Here is an 18,577-nt window from a genome sequence, read left to right as displayed (position 1 = left end):
TCTCCTTATCTCCGCTTTGCTTCCTGCCCTACATTGTCACTTCCACATTCCAAGGGTCTTTTCAGGAGCTCTGACTCTTCTTCATGTACAGGATGCTTCTTTGTAACATTAACCACAGGCACACGATCAGCTTTATGTGTATGCTGCAGACACTCAACTCTTCTTCTGCAACATCTCCATCCATCCAGCTCCACAGGGCTGACATCAAATCATGGACCTATCAGGGCTTCCTTCACCTGAATATCAAGACAATCAAAGCCTTTTGTCTTTGAACTCTGCTTCCATGCCACTGATTCATTCCTTAGGCTGAACAGTCAAATATATCTGAGCTTCAAACTTCACACTACCCACATTAACCGTTGGGCCCTCACAACTGAAACTCTTCTCCATGTTTCTGACACCGCCGGGCTTGATTACTCCAATGTCTTCCTCAATAGCCTCTCATCCACAACTCACTAAACTCCAAATAGTCTGAAGTTTCTCTATCTTGTCCTCAGTGATCTACAGTGGCTCCGAGTGTTCACCTTCAAATCATTCCATAGCCTTGCCCCAGCCAACCTCAACAACTTCCTCCAGCTTTACATGCCTTCTTGTCCATCCTACTCCATTGCCCTACAACTGGTGCCTGTGCCTTTAGCTAACTCAGTCCCAATCCCTGCAATTCAGACCCCAAATCCCTTCACGTTTTCCCTCACTACTTCTAGAAATTTCTCAAAAACCCATCCATTTAACCAGACTTTCAGCTACGTTTCTCAATCTCGCCCCTAAGGCTCAATATTTTTCCCTCTCTCACTATTTCCTCTCCCTGAAAGCACAAGTTGCTGTTAATGTCAAGTTTCTTGAGTTGATGTCTTTGATGGGGTTCCAGCCCTGAATAATATTACAGTGGACAGTTGCTCAGAGAGCAGAGTGAAGGATATCTTTCAGACTGGATTTTCACAGAGAAAATTAAGCACATTAAAGGATGGTTCCTGTCAATAAAACCATTGAGTTGGGATGTCATCACATCAACCTTTGGTTCACACTACTCATCAAAAGTGGTGGCAACATCTAAAGCCCATTAAGACACTGCCCACATTTGTGGTCTGTAAGAGCCAGCGTTGGTGCTGGCTGTAACTGTAGTTAACCCCTCTACCCATTTAATCCCCAGGAACACCAGGTTCTTGCTGATTCAACCTGTTAGCCACTTCTGTTGGTCCCTGTACTTACACATTGCACATTCAGATTCTCCTGCACAAATCTGGGAGGAACAGCAATTGGCAGGATGGTTCTGCCCTCTAGGTGCAGTTAATAAACATCCTCCCTCCCCACAACTCCCTGATTGTTAAGATTCCCTCAGTACTTACGTCAGTGGCTGCCATCGGACTGTGGATTTCTTTCGGCCAATGTAGCGAGTGTTCGATACTTTCTTTCCTGCTGCTCTCTCCCTCTTTTCCTTCTTGCCGACACGGCCAATGGATAAAGCTGGCAAAGGCTGTGTTTGGGGTGGGGAGGTTGTGGGATTGGTCGGGAGCTGAATGTCAGTCACTATTTCACACCGTGTGCCTGCGAAGCCAGGTTTGCACACACAGGTCTGAGGTCTTTGGCAAAACCCACCGTTCTGACAGCGTGGGAAGCAGATGGCTATAAAATAACCAAAACATAACCAATCAAGATGCAGCTCACTCAAGGGGAAAATCTCTGAAGTTCCGTCAATCTCCTCCATCCTGAACGTGACAATTCTTGTTACAGATGCTCCCACCACCATTGTCCCTCAGTAGTCCCACACTGGCCCACTAAACAGCAGCAGAACATGTACTCACATCCCAAAACAAGGCCTGTAGAACTCAGTCCGGAAACTTAGGGACTGTCTCTATTTAACCAAATGGCAAGGAACATAGGGACCATCTCCATTTAAGTATCTGGGAAGATAGGGACCATCTTTATTTAAGTATCTGGGAAGATAGGGTCCATCTTTATTTAAACCAGCATCCGGGAGCTTAGGAACTGTCTATATTTTGCACAGCGTTTGGTAATTTAGGGACTGTCTACATTTTACAAGGTGTCTGGGCTCTTAGGGACCATCTTTATTTAGCACATGGGTGGAATAGAATGTCATCCCTTTACCCACAGATTCAGCAGTGGAGAGCAGACATCGAGTTCTGACTTTCAATCCAATCAACAACTTTTTCACCAAGTGCTCTCATCCCATTCCCAATAAACAGCCAAGGTTCAGAAATCCTGACTTTCATCTGAGGAATGAGAATATGTGACCAAGTACCTTATTCTAGCTTTGGGGAGAAGTTAGATATTTAATGCACCCACAGGTATGTCTTACAGGCCTTAATATAAACATGACATATTAAATCACAAATTCTCCAACTTGACAGAAATGGAGCTGCTCAAATGATAATTGATATTTTAAAAATAAAATCAAGTGTTTAGTTGACACAGCATGTTAAATGTTGACTCTCTCACCTCTGGGCTCTGGGATTAAACTCAGCCCAGTTTGATAAGCAAATTCCTCATTATCTGCTGGACACAAAGCTTCCATTACAAGAGAGCGGCAGACTCAATCTAGTCATCTTATGTGCAGAGTTACCAGACATCACAGAACCTTAGCGACACAGGAGGAGGCTGTTCAGCCCATCATGTCTGCAGCAGCTCTTCAAATGAGCATTATGACCTCATACCATTGCCTTTTCCCCATACCCTTGCACATTGTTTCTACTCAAATAATCTAATGTCCTCTTGAATGCCCCGATTGAATCTGCCTCCACCACATTTCCAGGCCGTGCATCCCAGACCCGAACCACTCGCTGTTTGAAAAAGTTTTTTTTCACGTCACACTTGCTTCTTTTGCAAATCACTTTAAACCTGTGCCCCCTCGTTGTTGATCCTTTTACGAGTGGGAACAGCAGGTAGCTCCAGGGGGTCATTCTTTGCAGAGGTCAGCAGATGCCTGTTGTAGGCATGAGTTACATTGCTGGGGTAATATAAAAGAAAGAACCTTACTCTGTAACCAACCCCGTGCTGTACCTGTCCAGGGAGTATTTGATAAGGACAGTGTAGAGGGAGTTTTACTCTGTATCTAAACCTGTGCATTATTTAAGTATTTAACTAGAGCAACAACTTTCATTTAAATCGCAGCTTTAACATAGTAAACATCAGAAACGTTTATCAAACAAAAACTGACATCGAGCCACTTAAGTTGATGTTAGTCCGACGACCTAAAGCTTTGTCAGCAAAATAAGCCCCTTGAAAGCAAAGGAAGTAGTGGAGAGGCGGGGATGTGGAGACATGGTGATGATCAAAAAGGGTGCTTTGGGGGGGAAGTTTTGCGGAGGGAGGTTTCAGGGGCTGGTTTCAGGATTGGGTTGTTCAGGGAAGGGGTTAAGTGAGGGGGGTCAGGGGAAGTCTGTAAGGCTGGGGTTAGGGAGTGGGAGTTTTGGGAAAGAGTTTTGGGGGGGTAGTTGGTTTTAGGGAGCAATTTTGGGGGGCACAGGGAATTCCAGATCTTTGAGCCTAGGATTGGCCTCCTCCTCTTCCTAAGTTTCTACCGCCACCTACAGGGTAAATGTAGCTGATACATTGGCAGATGGTGAATCACAGAAAGTTGATCCTTCCATGACTTCCCATAAGAACCACAAACTCACGGGGTTGATGTTAGGGTGACACACTGCTAGGGATTATAGTGTGAGCCACAGCAGCAGATCAATGACACTGGGGGAAGATGGGGGAGGCTGCAGATCTATACAGGGTGTGGTACATCGATACTGTTGCACTATAACTAATGAATTTTTGGGAATGGAATCTGCTGTCCTTCCTCAGCCTGGCCTATGTGACTCCAGACCCACAGCAATGTGGTACGCTCTTAGCTGCCCTGTGAAATGACTGAGCAAATCACTCAGATGTTTCAAACTGCTTTAAAACATATAATAAAATAAAACAGGATGGACTGCCCAGCATCAGCCTATAGGAACTAGAAACCACAATGACACGCTCAGCCCAACCATTACTTGAAAAGTCCTCCTCAATCACATCTGGGGGGGCTTGTGCCAAAATTGGGAGAGCTGTCCCTAAGACTAGTCAAACAACAGCCTGACATAGTCATACTCATCAAATCATACCTTGGGCAATGTCTCAGACCCCACCATCGTCATACCTGATTGTGTCCTTATGTCCTGTCTCTCCAGCAGGGCAAACTGTCCAGACTGGATGGCATGGTGGTACACAGTCAGGAGGGGGTTGCCCTGGGAGTTCTCAACATTGACTCTAGACTCCATGAAATCTCATGGCATCAGGTCAAACATGGGCAAGGGAATCTCCTGCTGATTACCACATTCCCCCCACCACCGCTCACTTTAGATGATGAATCAGTGCCCCTCCATGTTGAGTATGACCTGGGAGAAGCACTGAGGTGGCAAGGACACAGAATGTACGCTGGGTGGAGTCCATCACCAAGGACAGGATTTTCCCTTTGTTGGGTGGGGGCAGTGGACGGGCCCAGGAACAGCATGAAACAGACCAATTGACAGCCTGCCAGCTGAGAACATCAGCGCTGCTGGGACAGGGGCAAGAGGAGCGCAGGCGCCAAGGTTTGCGCATGCACAGAAGACCACGCACTGAGAACTCCCTGAAGGTACAGAGCTGCCTCAGGGAGCTGAAGAATTTTACAATGAAAAATAAAGATTTTAAAAATAAAGGAAACCTGTCCTCATATGTCACTCAGTCACATGAACAAGGACATATTAAAAATTACGTTTAGAAGATTTTTTTAAAATTACTGTTGGAAACTTCATCCCTCCCGTGGGTGAGGTTTCCTAAAAAATGCAAAGACTGCCTGGCCTATTCACTCGCCCGCCAACCATAAGGTTGGACAGGCAGCAAAAAATACAGATTTAATGGCCTTAATAGGGTCTCTTAATTGTCGGCGGGCGTGTTACCAACTCTCGCGCGCACCTGCCGACCGAAATATCGCATGAGTGCGCAATGATGTCGGATTCTCGCCCAACGTCATCACACATTATTTTACTCCCGATCAGGTCGGGCACACACCTGCCCGCGGGACGTAAAATTCTGCCCCAGGAGTGGTTCAGTAGCAGCGAACTGGCTGCAAGCTGATGGTCTGTGGCAGGTGGGGAGGGAACCAACAAGAGGGGAAAACCTATGTGACCTCACCCCCACCAATCTAACTACATGCATCTGTCCATGACAGTATTAGTAGGGATGAACACCACGCTGTCCTTGTGGAGGGGAGATCAGGTCTTCACACTGAGGATAACCTCTATTGATTTGTACATCACAGTGCTACATAGGATAGATTCTGATCAGATCAGGCAGCTCAAAACTGGATGTCGATAACTCACCGTGGACCATCTGCAGCAGGATTGTATTCAATTACAATCTATAACCTCAAGGCCTGATATATCCCTCAATTTACCATTACCACCCAGCTGGGGGATCAAGGTTGCTTCGATGAAAAGTGCAGGGGGGCATGCCAGGAACAGCACCAGGCATACCTAAAAATTAGGTGGTGAAGCTACACAGGACTACTTGCATGCCACATAGCGGATGTAGCATGTTATAGATAAGACAAAGTGATCCCACAACCAACAGATCTAAGCTCTGCAATCCAGCCACATCCAGTCGTGAATCTAGTCTTCAACCAATTTGATTCGCTCCACATGATATCAAGAAGTGGCTGAAAGCATATGATACTGCAAAAGCTGCGAACCCGGACAACAGCTGGGCTATAGTCACCGAAGACTTGTGTTCCAGAAGTAGCATGCCCTTAGCCAAGCTGTTCCATTACAGTCACAACACCGGCATCCACCTGACAATGTGGAAAATTGCCGAGGGATATAAAATAAGACAAATCCAACCGGCCAGTTATCACCCCATAAGTCTATTCTCAACTGTGAGAAAACTGGTGGAAATTGTCGTTGACAGTGCTATCAAGCTCCTGCTCATTGATGATCGGATTCCGCCAGGTCCACTCATTACTGACCTCATTACTGTTTTGGTTCAAACATGGACAAAAACGCTGAATTCCAGATGTGGTTGGAGAGACTACCCTTGACATCGAGGTAGCATTTGACAAAGTGTGGCATCATGGATCTCGAGTAAAATTAAAGTTTATGGGAATCAGGAAAAACTCTCCACTGGTTGGAGACATACCTAACACAAAGCAAGATTGTTGTGGGTGTTAGAGGTTAATCATCTCAGTCCCAGGACATCGCTGCAGGAGTTCGTCAGAGTAGTGTCCTAGGCTCAACCATCTTTAGCTTCTTCATCAAAGACCTGCCCTCTATCAAAGGCCAGAAGCGGAGATGTTCACTGATGATTGCACAATATTCAGCACCATTCACAATTCCTCAGATACTGAAGCAGTCGGTGTCCAAATGCAGTAAGATCTGGACTGATAAATAGTAAGTAACATTCATGTCACACAGTTCCAGGCAATGACCATCTCCAACAAGACAGAGGCCAACCATTTCTCCTTGACATTTAATGGCATTACCATCGCTGAATCCCCACTATCAACATCCTGGGAGTTACCATTGACCAGAAACTGAACTGGACTAGCCATATAAATACTATAGCTACAAGACAGGTAAGAGGCTGAGAATTTTACAGTGAGTAACTCGCCTCCTGACTCCCCAAAGCCTGTCCACCATCTACAAGGCATAAGTCAGGAGTGTAATGGAATACTTCCCACTTGCCTGGATGAATGCAGGTCCCACAACACTCAACAAGTTCAACAGTATCCAGGACAAAGCACCCTGCTTGATTTGCATCACATCCACAAACATTCACTCCCTTCACCACCGATGCACAGTGGTAGCAGTGTGTACCATCTACAAGATGCATTGCAGCAATACCTTTGACAGCACCTTCCAAACATGCAACCTCTACCATCTAGAAAAACAAAGAACAGCCGATGCATGGGAACACCGCCATCTGAAAGTTCTCTTCCAAACTACAAACCATCCTGTCTTGGAACTATATCACTGTTCCTTCACTGTTTCTATGTTAAAATCCTGAAACTCCCTCCCTAATAGCAGTGTGGGTGTACCTATATCACACGAACTGAAGCAGCTTAAGTAGCAGCTCAGCCCCATCTTCTCAAGGATGGGCAATAAATGTTGGCCTTTCCAGGAATTCCCAAATTCCATGAACAACTAAGAAAAACTACCAATTGGCTTCAATCCTCAATTGTTTTAAGACACTGCACTGAGTAACAAGACCCCTTTAAGATAAAAGGAATTGCAATTTCTCCATTAAACTCACTTGAAAGTTCAGTTGATTCAAGTCAGACTCTCTCTGAAGTTTGTCTTTTCCTGTTGGACATCTTGTTGGGCTGTAAAATGTACCAGGTGTTGCTGCTCGAACACCATCAATCATATTTGCAGCCTGTAAGCAGCCACTGACCCTGCCTTATGCTGGGACACAGTAGCTTGGCACAGTTTGTATGATTAAAAAATAAGCTTTGGTGACAGCATCTGCTAAAATTCCAAATTTTGCTGCATTTCTGTTTCCGATAGAATGTAACTGTGTCTGTGATACAGAAGTCAAACTGAAGCTTAGTTTGTTTAAGCCACGTCAAGGTGGGTACAACATTAAGCTCAGATATCTCACTCTGCTGAAGTGCAAAGGGGGAGAATTGCCTGAACAATTTCAAGATTCTTTCAAGGCCACAGGCAGGAGTGAAGAGGGGGGGTGGGGGTGGGGGGAAGGGGGTAGGGAGCGGGGAATGGGGGTGGGGGAAGAGGGCAGGGGGCAGGGGACCATCCAGGATGGTATGTCTGCTGAACAGGTGGATTAACCTTCTTCCAGATGCAGACCCTGTGGGTCAGGGCACCTGTTCAACAGGGTCACAGTCCCATTGTCAGCGGGAAACAGGTGTTGGCAGATCGCAGGAAGATGGCAAGCAGCTCAACTCTTGGAAGGAGAAGTTAAAGCAATCTCCTCACCAGCTAGCCCTTGCTGAGACTCTATACCTGGGTCAGACACAAGGGCAGAGGTGAGATGGAGATGTAGGTCACAGTGGCCCTCCTGAAAAAGAGCGCCAATGATCTTGAGGTCTTTCGCATACTCCAAACACACAGCTCTCCGTAGGACTGGTGTGATGTCTGCAGGCAGCAAAACACAGAGTTTCAACATAAAAAGGAGTGTGTTACACTGACAATTTTCAGACTTGCTGAAGAGAGAACCATATTGGAAACTGAAAAGAGCACAATTCAACTGGGGTTACATGAACAACAAAAGTCACATTTAATTCTCGTCTTTCCTGAAGGTGCCTACTCTTAGGGCACAGATACCTCACCTGGGATATGGACAGCTTACCCAGATGGTCATACATCGGGAGTCAGTCTAGATTGTAAGATTGTAGCAACAATATCCCATCCCCACAATATCCACCTGTATTTTCCACAGGACTTCCTGGATGTGATCAAGGGCAGAAATCCTGGTTGATTTTACTCTTGACTCACGTTGCATGTAGTCAGTTAGACTCACCGTAAGCAACACCCACTAACTCAGCACAGACTAAGGATTAAACCTGGTCAGGAAAAAGGCCATTGATAAGCAACAGCATAGTGGTCTCATAATTAAGGTCACAACATGTGGAATCAAGGGGTAAGTAGTAGAAAGGATAGCAAACTGGCTATAAAACAGAGAGTAGGAGTTAACATTAGTCATTCAGATTGGCAAATGGTGAGAAGTGATGTTCCACAAGGTTCGCTACTGGGGTCACTTTTGTCCACAATTTACATAAAGAATTTGGTCCACAATTTACATAAAGAATAAGAGATACTATTTCAAAATTTGCAGATGACATAAAATTAGGGGATGTAGTTAATAGACTGCGACAAAATACAGGAAAACGTTAATAAACTTGCAAAATGGGCAAGTAATTAGCAAATGAGCTTCAATATAGGTAAGTGCGAGGTGGAAGTAGTAGGAAGAATGAAAGGAAAATAAGCGTCTAAATAAGACAGAGGATTAGGGGCTACAGGTACATTGATCACTAAAGGTAGCAAATACAGCTTAATAAGGCCAGAAAAAAATCAAACCAGACACTGGGGTTCAGAGAATTCCTGTTAAACCTACTTTGAGCCTTTGTTAAATCACTGTTGCAGCAGTGTGCACAGTCTGGTCTTCATTTTATAAAAAGAATACAGAGGCACTGAGGAAAGATTTACTAGAATAATACCAGAACTGAGAGGTTATTAACTACCAGGAAACGTTGAACAGGATTGGTCTCTTTCTGCTAGAAAAGAGAGGACAAAGGGGTGACCTGTTCAAGGTTTTTAAGATTCTGGAAGGGTTTGATAGGGTAGACAGAGAGATGTTTCCACTTATGGTGGAGAATAGAACTAGGGGCCATCAATAGAAGATAATCATTAATAAATCCAATAGGGAATTCAGAAGAAACTGAATGGTGAGAATGTGGAACTTGCTCCCATAGGGAGTGGTTGAGGTGAAGAGTATAGATACATTTAAGGGGAAGCTGCATGGACACCTGAGGGAGAAAGGAATGGAAAGATATGTTGATGGGGTGAGATGAAGAGGGGTAGGAGGAGGCTTGTGTGGAGCATAAACACCAGCATGGACCAGTTGGGCTGAATGGCCTGTTTCTGTGCTGTAAATACTGTGTAATTCTTTGTATGGCACTGGGTGCAGGACCTGTCCATTGAACCAGTAGCTAAAGGTGGATGTTCCTTCCATCCTCACTGCTTTTATATGGAACATTTCAGAAAGGGACTTACGCTTTGTGCATTTTCTGGTCTGGGCTCCTAATATCCATCCTTTGCAGCAGCCACTGCCACAGACATTCAGACTGCAATAAAATACAAGCAACAGGTTACAAAGCTACACATTTAGCCAGAGACAGGGGAAGGAGGAGTGGAGAGATGGAGAAGGAATGGGTAGAAGGAATAGAGTTGAATTGCCCTACAGGAAAATATATGGTCATTCAGTAAGGACAGGGTCCAGCACGGCTATGATACACTTTCACAGTCAGATAGCCTCCGACACTTTCTGTCTAGCCTCACTTATAAAGAACAGTCACAGGTACAAAGTAGTGGAAGACCATCAGTTCCTGTGTGGGATCACAGCAGCAAGATCAGGAAAAGAGGATAACAAATGGAAGGAAATGTCTCCCCACATACACGATCGGAAGTAAAACAGGGGGTGTCAGAAGCAGAATTTGGGGGTTTGTTTGCAAAGGATTAAACTAGAGCTGGACAAGAAGGGCATCAAACCAGAATGGGAAATGGGGAGAGGGATGGGTAGAAGGACGGGAACAGGATGGGGAACTCTCTACAGTGGAATGGGCAAGTTGTTTGAATCCTCATTCAGGATCTCATTTGATTTCCCAAAGCAGGTCCTTAAAAACAGGAACCGAATCTCATTGCACTTAGAATGCAGAATGAGCCAATTGCTGTTCAGCCACAATGCCCCATTCCTGCTGGAGCTTGAAGGTGCCTTAAATGTCTCTATACTCCCTATACCCTACTGGGGCACTCACTACACAGGTACAGACACACACACAGGTGCACAGGTGCAAACTCCCTTGGTACAGTAGTACAATAGTGGGGAAATTGATACCCTGGTTTAGCATCAGGACAGAAATCAGAAACATCCTAGATTTCAACCTCAGTTAATGGATTTCAGCTGTTGGACACCTAACATTAGCCTCAGAATGAAAGAAAGGCATATTATCAAAATGGTGAGAGACTGCAGAGCGATCAGGGTGTCTCAGTGCATGAACCACAGAAGGTTAGTATGCAGGTATAACAAGTGATTAGGAAAGCTAATAGAATGTTATCATTTGTGCAAGAGGAACTGAATACAAAAGTAGGGAGGTTATGCTTCAATTATACAGGGCACTGGTGAGACTACTTCTGGAGTAGTGTGTACAGTATTGGTCACCTTATATAAGGAAGGATGTAAATCCACTGGAAGCAGTTCAGAGAAGGTTTACAAGACTAATACCTGGAATGGGCAGGAAAGGTTATGTGGAAAGGTTGGACAGGTTAGGCTTGTATCCACTGGAGTTTAGAAGAGTAAGAGGCAACTTGATTGAAATATACAAGATCCTGAGGGAACGTGACAGGGTGGATGTGGAGAGGATGTTTCCTCTTGTGGGAGAATTTAAAACTAAGGGGTCATTCTTTAAAAATAAGGGGTCGCCCATTTAAAACAGAGATGAGCTGAATTTTTTCTCTCAGACGGTCACAAGTCTTTGGAATTCTCTTCCCAAAAAGGCAGCGGAAGAAGAGTCTTTGAATATTTTCAAGGCAGAGGTGGATAGATGCTTTGTAAGCAAGGGGGTGATCGGTTATTGGAGATAGGTGAAATGCAGTTTTGAGGTTACGATCAGATCAGCCATGATCTTATTAAATGGCGGAGTAGGCTCGAGGGGCCGAATGGTCTACTCTTGCTTCTTGTCTGTATGTTCGTATGCTTAGTAACATGGGGCCTGTGAGAGGGCTGATTGCAGACGTCACAGTTCCTGTTCCTCTCACTGACCAGTGGATCCAACTGGAATATTAATCCCCACTCCCAGGAGATGCAGACACTGATGACAACAAGACTTCCCCATTGAGTCTGAATAATTTTCAGACTGGAGGGTTTCAGATCAGGATGTCAAGTGCCCAGGATAAGACAAACTTATCTCACTGGCTTCCAGTGAAATACATGCGGCTGTGTACTTGTGTCAAGAGTACACAGAACATCAAGGGTACAAACACCTTTTGAATCAGAATTTATTGGGCTCCCTTAAGGCCAAGCTTCAGCTTTCAACAGCAGAAACACCCAAGAGATCACATAGACACTTGGAAAATCCCAGGTCCCACAATCAACAATTTAGTTCAAAATCTTCAAACAACCCAAATTGCCGGAATTCAGATGCTGTTGCTGCCAATTCCCTGGAACTCTCCCTCTCTACATAATGTCTTCGTTGTTCAAGGGTTCTTATCAAGCTCCAAGAGCTACATCAGCTGGTACAGGTGTTAAACTGGCACTATCAATGTTATCAAACACCTCGCTTTAACCATCTGGCCACTGAATTAACCAGCCATACCTAGGATTAAAGAAGCTAAATAAAAACAAGCCCTATCTCCCTTCCCTCACATTTTTTTTCCTTTGGTGATTTGTTGTTCATTGTCCTCTGATGGGACTCTTCATCCCTCAAACAAATGCCTCCTTCTGCTCAATAACCATTACCTCCAGGAAGGTTTTGGCTTACCTGCCTCACACCAAATGTGGTAACAATGGAGGAAGTACGATTAGAAACACAGAAAATAGGAGCAGGAGTATGTCATTTGGCCCTTCGAGCCTGCATATGATCATGGCTGATCCTCTGATGGCTGCACTAGGGTTAGGGTGAGGGATCTAATGGCTGGTGGCTGATCCTCCACAGCCTTCTGTGGTAGCGAATTCCATAGGTTCACCACCCTCTGAGTGAAGACGTTTCTGCTCAGCTTGGTCCTAAATGGTCTACCCCGTATTCTGAGACTATGACCCCTTGTTCTAGAAATCCACCCAGAGAAAATCTTATCCCTGTATCCAATCTGTCCAGACCTGCCAGAATTTTATACATTTCAATGAAATCCCCTCTCATTCTTCTAAACCCCAGTGAATACAGGCCTAGTCAACCTAATCTCTCCTCAAATGACAATCTGCCTTTCCAGGAATCGGGGTCTAGTGAACCTCCACTGCACTCCCTCAATGGCAAGTATCTCCTTTCTTAGGTAATGAGACCAAAACTGTACACAATACTCCAGCTGTGGTCTCATCAAGGCCTTGTACAGCTGCAGCAAGACATCCTTGCTCCTGTACTCAAGTCCTCTCGCAATGAAGGCCAATATACCATTTGCCTTCTTAACTGTTTGCTGCACCTGCATGCTTGCTTTCAGTGATTGGCGTACAAGGACATCCAGGTCCCTTTGTACATTCACATTTCCCAATCTATCACCATTTAAATAATACTCTGCCATTCTGTTTCTCCTACCAAAGTGGATAACGTCACACTTATCCACATTATACTGCATCTGCCATGTACTTGCCCACTCATTCAACCTGTCTAAATCGCCTTGAAGCCTCTTAAGACCCTCCTCACCGTTCACATTCCTACTAAGTTTTGTGTCATCAGCAAGCTTGGAAATATTACATTTGGTTCCTTCAGCCAAACCATTGATATATATTGTGAATAGCCGGGGCCCAAGCACTGATCCTTGCGGTACCCCACTAGTCACTGCCTGCCACTCCAAAAAAAGACCTATTTATTCCTACTCTCTGTTTCCTTTCTGCTAACCAATTCTCAATCCATGTCAATATATTACCCCCAATCCCATATGCTTTAATTTTGCACACTAACCTCTTATGTGGGACTTTATCAAAAGCTTTCTGAAAATCCAAATACCACATCCACTGGTTCTCCCTTATCTATTCTGCATGTAACATGGTTACGGCTTTTTTCTCAGGTCTGTTTTATTAGCAACTGTTGACATTTCACTGATAGCAAATCCACTGTCCCCATCAGTGTGACACCTGGATAAACTTTACTCAAGTACAGGATGTTAAGGGGGAAAGCAGAGGTTGAAGGGGTTATGAGCAGTCCAAACTACTTGCTTACACTGTAAAAATTGATAGTTTTTGATCGAGCACAGTTCCAGTTATGAAATGTCACAAAAGTCTACTTCAGAATGGTTCAAACAGCCAATCTCAAATTCTCATCAAAACTCACATCTTAAACAGTTGACAAAAGCAAGGAAATCATACCAAAGCTTTATAAATCACTATTTAGGCCTCAGGTGGAGTTTTGTGTTCAATTCTAGGCATCGCACTTTAGGAAGGATGTCTTGGAGAGGGTGCAGAGGAAATTTACTGGAATGTAACTAGGGTTGAGGGACTTCAGTTAATGTGGAGAGACTGGAGAAGCTGGAGTTATTCTCCTTAGATCAGAGACGGTTACTAGGGGATTTAATAGAAGTGTTCAAAATTGCTAAGAATTTTTATAGAGAAACTGCTTCCAGTGCAAGAGGGTCAGTAACCAGAAGGGACAGAGTTAAGGTGATGGGTAAAAGAACTAGCAGCATGAAAATTCTTTTTTGCACAGTGAGTTATGATCTGGATATGCAGCCTAAAAGGGTGGTGGAAGCAGATTCAATATCATTCAAAAGAGAATTGGATAAATGCCTGAATGTGGAGGGAGCAAGTGAATGGGATTAGTTGTACTCTTGCAAAGTGAAACTTTCCATTGCTCCACAGTCTTCTGTGAAGATATGATTTAAAAATTTTCACTCTTGATCTATCACCCACCCCGCCCTTCTCTCTCCAACCCCACCCCCTTTCCTCCATCCCTCATCTCTTTCTCCATACCACGCCTCTGTTTCTACATCCCTCCCCCCCCCACTTCATTCCCCACCTCACCAACGTCCCCATCTCCCACCTTTATCTCTACCTCATTACTCCTCTCCCCTTTACCCCTCCCCCTTTTACACTTCCATGACTGAGTTGTTAGCTGTAGTTCAGTGCGTAGCATTCATGTCCCTGAGTTGGAAATTTATGAGTTCAGAATCCCTCTCCAGCACTTGGCCACACAAGTCAAAGTTGATGTTCCAATGCAGTACTTAGCAGACAGGAAACAGAGTAGGAATATATGGGTCTTTTTCGGAGTGGTAGGCAGTATCTAGTGGGGTACTGCAGGGATCAGTGCTTGGACCCCAGCTATTCATAATATATGTCAATGATTTGAATTAGGGAACTAAATATAATATTTCCAAGTTTGCTGATGACACAAATCTTGGTGGGAATGTGAATGATGAGGACTATTAAGAGGATTCAAGGCAATTTAGACAAGTTGAGTGAGTGGGCAAATACATGGCAGATACAGTATAACGTGGATAAGTGCAAAGTTAACTTCTTCAGCAGGAAAAACAGAATGGCAGAGATTTAAATGGTGATAGATTGGGAAATGTTGATGTACAAAGGGATCTGGGTGTCCTTGTACACCAATCACTGAAAGCAAACATGCAGGTGCAACAAGCAGGTAGAAGACAACTGGTATGTTGGCCTTCATTGCGAGAGGACTTGAGTACAAGAGCAGGGACATCTTACTGCAGATGTACAAGGCCTTGATGAGACCACAACTGGAGTAGTGTGTGCAGTTTTGGTCTCATTACCTAAGAAAGGAGATACTTGCCATAGAGGGAGTGCAGCAAATGTTCACCAGACTGATTCCTGGGATGGCAGGACTGTCATATGAGAGATTGGGTCGACTAGGCCTGTATTCACTGGAGTTTAGAAGAATGAGAGGGGATCTCATTGAAATATATCAAATTCCGAACGGGCTGGACAGACTGGATGCAGGGATTATGTTTCCTCTGGCTGGGGGGGGTCTAGAACAAAGGGTCACAGTCTCAGGATATGGGGTAGACCATTTAGGACTGAGATGAGGAGAAACCTCTTCACTCAGAGGGTGGTGAACCTGTGGAATTCTCCACCATAGAGGCCGTGGAGGCCAAGTCACTGACTATAGTTAAGAAGGAAATAGATATATTTCTAGATTCTAAAGGTGTCAATGTTTATAGGGAGAGAGTGGGAGTACGGCGTTGAGGGAGAAGATTAGCCATGATCATATTGAATTGTTGCGTAGACTACAAGGGCTGAATGACCTACTCCTGCTACTATTTTCTATGTTTCTTACAGACAATCTCTATCCCTCAAACAACACCAAACAGATGATCTGATCAATATCATATTGCTATTTGTGGGAGCTTGCTGTGCTACATTACAGTACTGCTTACACTTCAAAAGTACTTCATTGACTGTAAAGCGCTTTGGGGCGTCCTGACTTGGTGAAAGGTGCTACAGAAATGCAGGTCTTCCTTTTCTCCACCACCCACCCCACCCCCCCCCCCCCCCAACCAGTGAAACCCTTTCAACCTCAAGTCCCAAACTAAACCTGTTGACTGCAGGTGTCCCAGAGTCCTAGAGCCGGTACCTCCCCATCCGACCCCTCGGTCAGTGCTACAGCCTCCAGTGCTCGGAGTGTTTGAGTTGAATCCTCTCATCCTGTTCTCTGCTTCAGAGGAGCTGCTGGACGTGAGCTCGCTTTAAAACCAAATCGGCTGGGGTTAGAAATGTCACTAAATCCGCCTTGACAGACAGATTCAGTGCTGGCAATTAAGTTTATTTATTAACCCATAGGCTGTTGCTGCAGGTGAGGAACACAGTTCCGAATTAGACACATGGGAATGGAATGGAGAGATGGAAGTATTAGGAGATTAAAGCCCTACATTAAATACTGGAGCCTCTATAAACATCTTCAGGAGCGGCATAAAAACTGAGAAGCAGAGCTGGAGAAACTTAAAAGTGAAAATTTAAAAAGATCCGCTTCTCAGAAATTCTTGAGAACTGACTTTGCATTAACCGTGAAACTGCATCATAAACTGCACTGAAATTAACACCATAAATTACACAATTCAGAACTAAACTATTAAAAATTAATTTCACAATTTCAAAAATCCACTATTAAAGAGAATTTAAATTGCATCAAGTTAAATGAAAGGTTGCAGCTGCATTGACTTAAATGTAAAACTCTTTGAAAAGAATATTTTAAGTTGCATTTAAACAGTTCAGAAAGTGGCAGCGAGTTTGTCTGCAAGTCCCAAGTTCCCAGCTACTCACCTCGTTCCCCGCAGTCCCGGTCTCCCCGGAGTCAAGCGCCGATTCTGGGGGTGGCTGGACTGCCCGCCCCGGGTCAGGAGAGTGAGAGTCAGGCAGAAGCCCAGAGCTGCAGCCCCGAACCCTTGGCACTGCCACATGCTGCCTGGGACCGGGTTAAGCCCGGCTACGCGATTCGCTCACACACTCAGGCTCCTGCATTCACCCAGCGTCCGGTACCCCAGGCAGCCTCCTCCCGCTCCCTCCTTCACTTTCTGTCTCTCCTCTCTCTCTCTTTTCACTTTCTCTCCCTGCTTTTCTCTTTCTCCCTCCTCTGTCCCTTTGATTTTTTTTTTTATGAATGAGCCTCCTGTAACTTTTTGTATTAAATTCTACCCAATCAGCTGGGCCCTGACACACACAGTCTGACAACGCTCCAATCAGGAGCCGAAGAAGGTGACTGGGCGGAGCATCAGAGACAGTGGGATAGTAACAGGATGGAGAGAGAGGGAGGGAAAGTGACAGGGTGGATGGAGAGAGAGAGAAAGTGACAGGGTGGATGGAGAGAGAGAGAAAGTGACAGGGTGGACGGCAAGTGGCAGAATGAAGAGAGGGAGAAAGTGACTGGATGGAGGGAGAGAAAGTGACAAAATGGAGAGAAAGTGACAAGATGAAGAGAGAGAGGAAGTGACAAGATTATGAGAGAGAGAAAGTGACAGGATGGAGAGAAAGAAAGTGACAAATTGGAGAGAAAGTGACAAGGTGAAGAGAGAGAGAAAGTGACAAGATGAAGAGAGAGAGAAAGTGACAGGATGGAGAGAAAGAAAGTGACAAATTGGAGAGAAAGTGACAAGGTGAAGAGAGAGAGAAAGTGACAAGATGAAGAGAGAGAGAAAGTGACAGGATGAAGAGAGAGAGAAAGTGACAGGATGAAGAGAGGGAGAAAGTGACAAAATGGAAAGTGACAAGATGAAGAGAGAGAGAAAGTGACAGGATGAAGAGAGAGAGAAAGTGACAGGATGAAGAGAGGGAGAAAGTGACAAAATGGAAAGTGACAAGATGAAGAGAGAGAGACAGTGACAAGATGAAGAGAGAGAGAAAGTGACAAGATGAAGAGAGAGAGAAAGTGACAGGATGAAGAGAGGGAGAAAATGACAGGATGGAGAGAAAGAAAGTGACAAATTGGAGAGAAAGTGACAAGAGGGAGTGAGAGGGAAAGTGACAGGATGTGAAGGTGGGGATGGGGATGGTTGTTCTGTTACCGTGCAGCAATACCATGTGAAAGAGTTGGGTGAGGTTACTGATTATTCCTCGGAGCAGCTGTTAAATCAGAAATGTTTGCACTGTTATTTTTGCCTCTTTTCTGTCAGCTCTCAGAACCTACTGAGCACCAGGACAGGATTGAAATCTCCATGTGAAGGAGAATCACAAGTCACAGCTGCAGGAAGATGAAAAACAGGCTGTATATTTGGAGAAAGGCAGCTCAGGAATCACATGAGGAGAGATTCGGGTGAAGAAGTTTGTTCAGCACAAGCTTTCCGTTCCATCCCCCAGTTCCAATTCTGCCACCTCCCTTAGCACTCTCACTTCTTTATTCTCAGTGCAAAGTTTTACTCTGACACTCCCTAAACCTACTCCTCACATTTCCCAATCTGTGCCATGCTATTTCTGAGAGTGAATATTGGGCACGTGTTATAAACATCTCTATAAAGGACACAGACATGTGGAGTTTAAAATCAGAACAAGTTAAATGGAGCATCAAAGGTGGGTAAAGATGTTGACTTCATGTAAAACACAGGGTTAATCCTACAATTTGTTGGCAGTATATGGGAAATAGTGAAACACAAGTCAGCCATTGAGTAAAACTCGTCACAGTGGCTCAAGGTGGGACAGACCAACAAACTGACCATCACCCCCGGTG

General features: G+C 44.7%; 1 protein-coding gene across 3 annotated transcripts in view; it reads right to left on the bottom strand.

The window, feature by feature from the left end:
• Positions 1-16,980, bottom strand: part of LOC121272639 (latent-transforming growth factor beta-binding protein 1-like) — a 754,836-nt gene extending 737,856 nt beyond the window's left edge. For all 3 annotated transcript variants that reach the window (XM_041179326.1, XM_041179327.1, XM_041179328.1), the window contains exons 1-3: positions 16,681-16,980; positions 9,753-9,823; positions 1,347-1,623 (exon numbers count right to left, since the gene is read on the bottom strand). In XM_041179326.1, the coding sequence (XP_041035260.1) occupies positions 1,347-1,623; positions 9,753-9,823; positions 16,681-16,817 (485 nt within the window). In that variant the 5' untranslated portion in view covers positions 16,818-16,980. The remainder of the gene's footprint in view (positions 1-1,346; positions 1,624-9,752; positions 9,824-16,680) is intronic.
• Positions 16,981-18,577: the final 1,597 nt, after the last annotated feature.

Source organism: Carcharodon carcharias, chromosome 34 (genome assembly GCF_017639515.1).
Source record: "Carcharodon carcharias isolate sCarCar2 chromosome 34, sCarCar2.pri, whole genome shotgun sequence".
Lineage (NCBI taxonomy): Eukaryota > Metazoa > Chordata > Chondrichthyes > Lamniformes > Lamnidae > Carcharodon > Carcharodon carcharias.
Note: the sequence above shows the minus strand (reverse complement) of the source record. Positions and strands in the feature narration are given on the sequence as shown.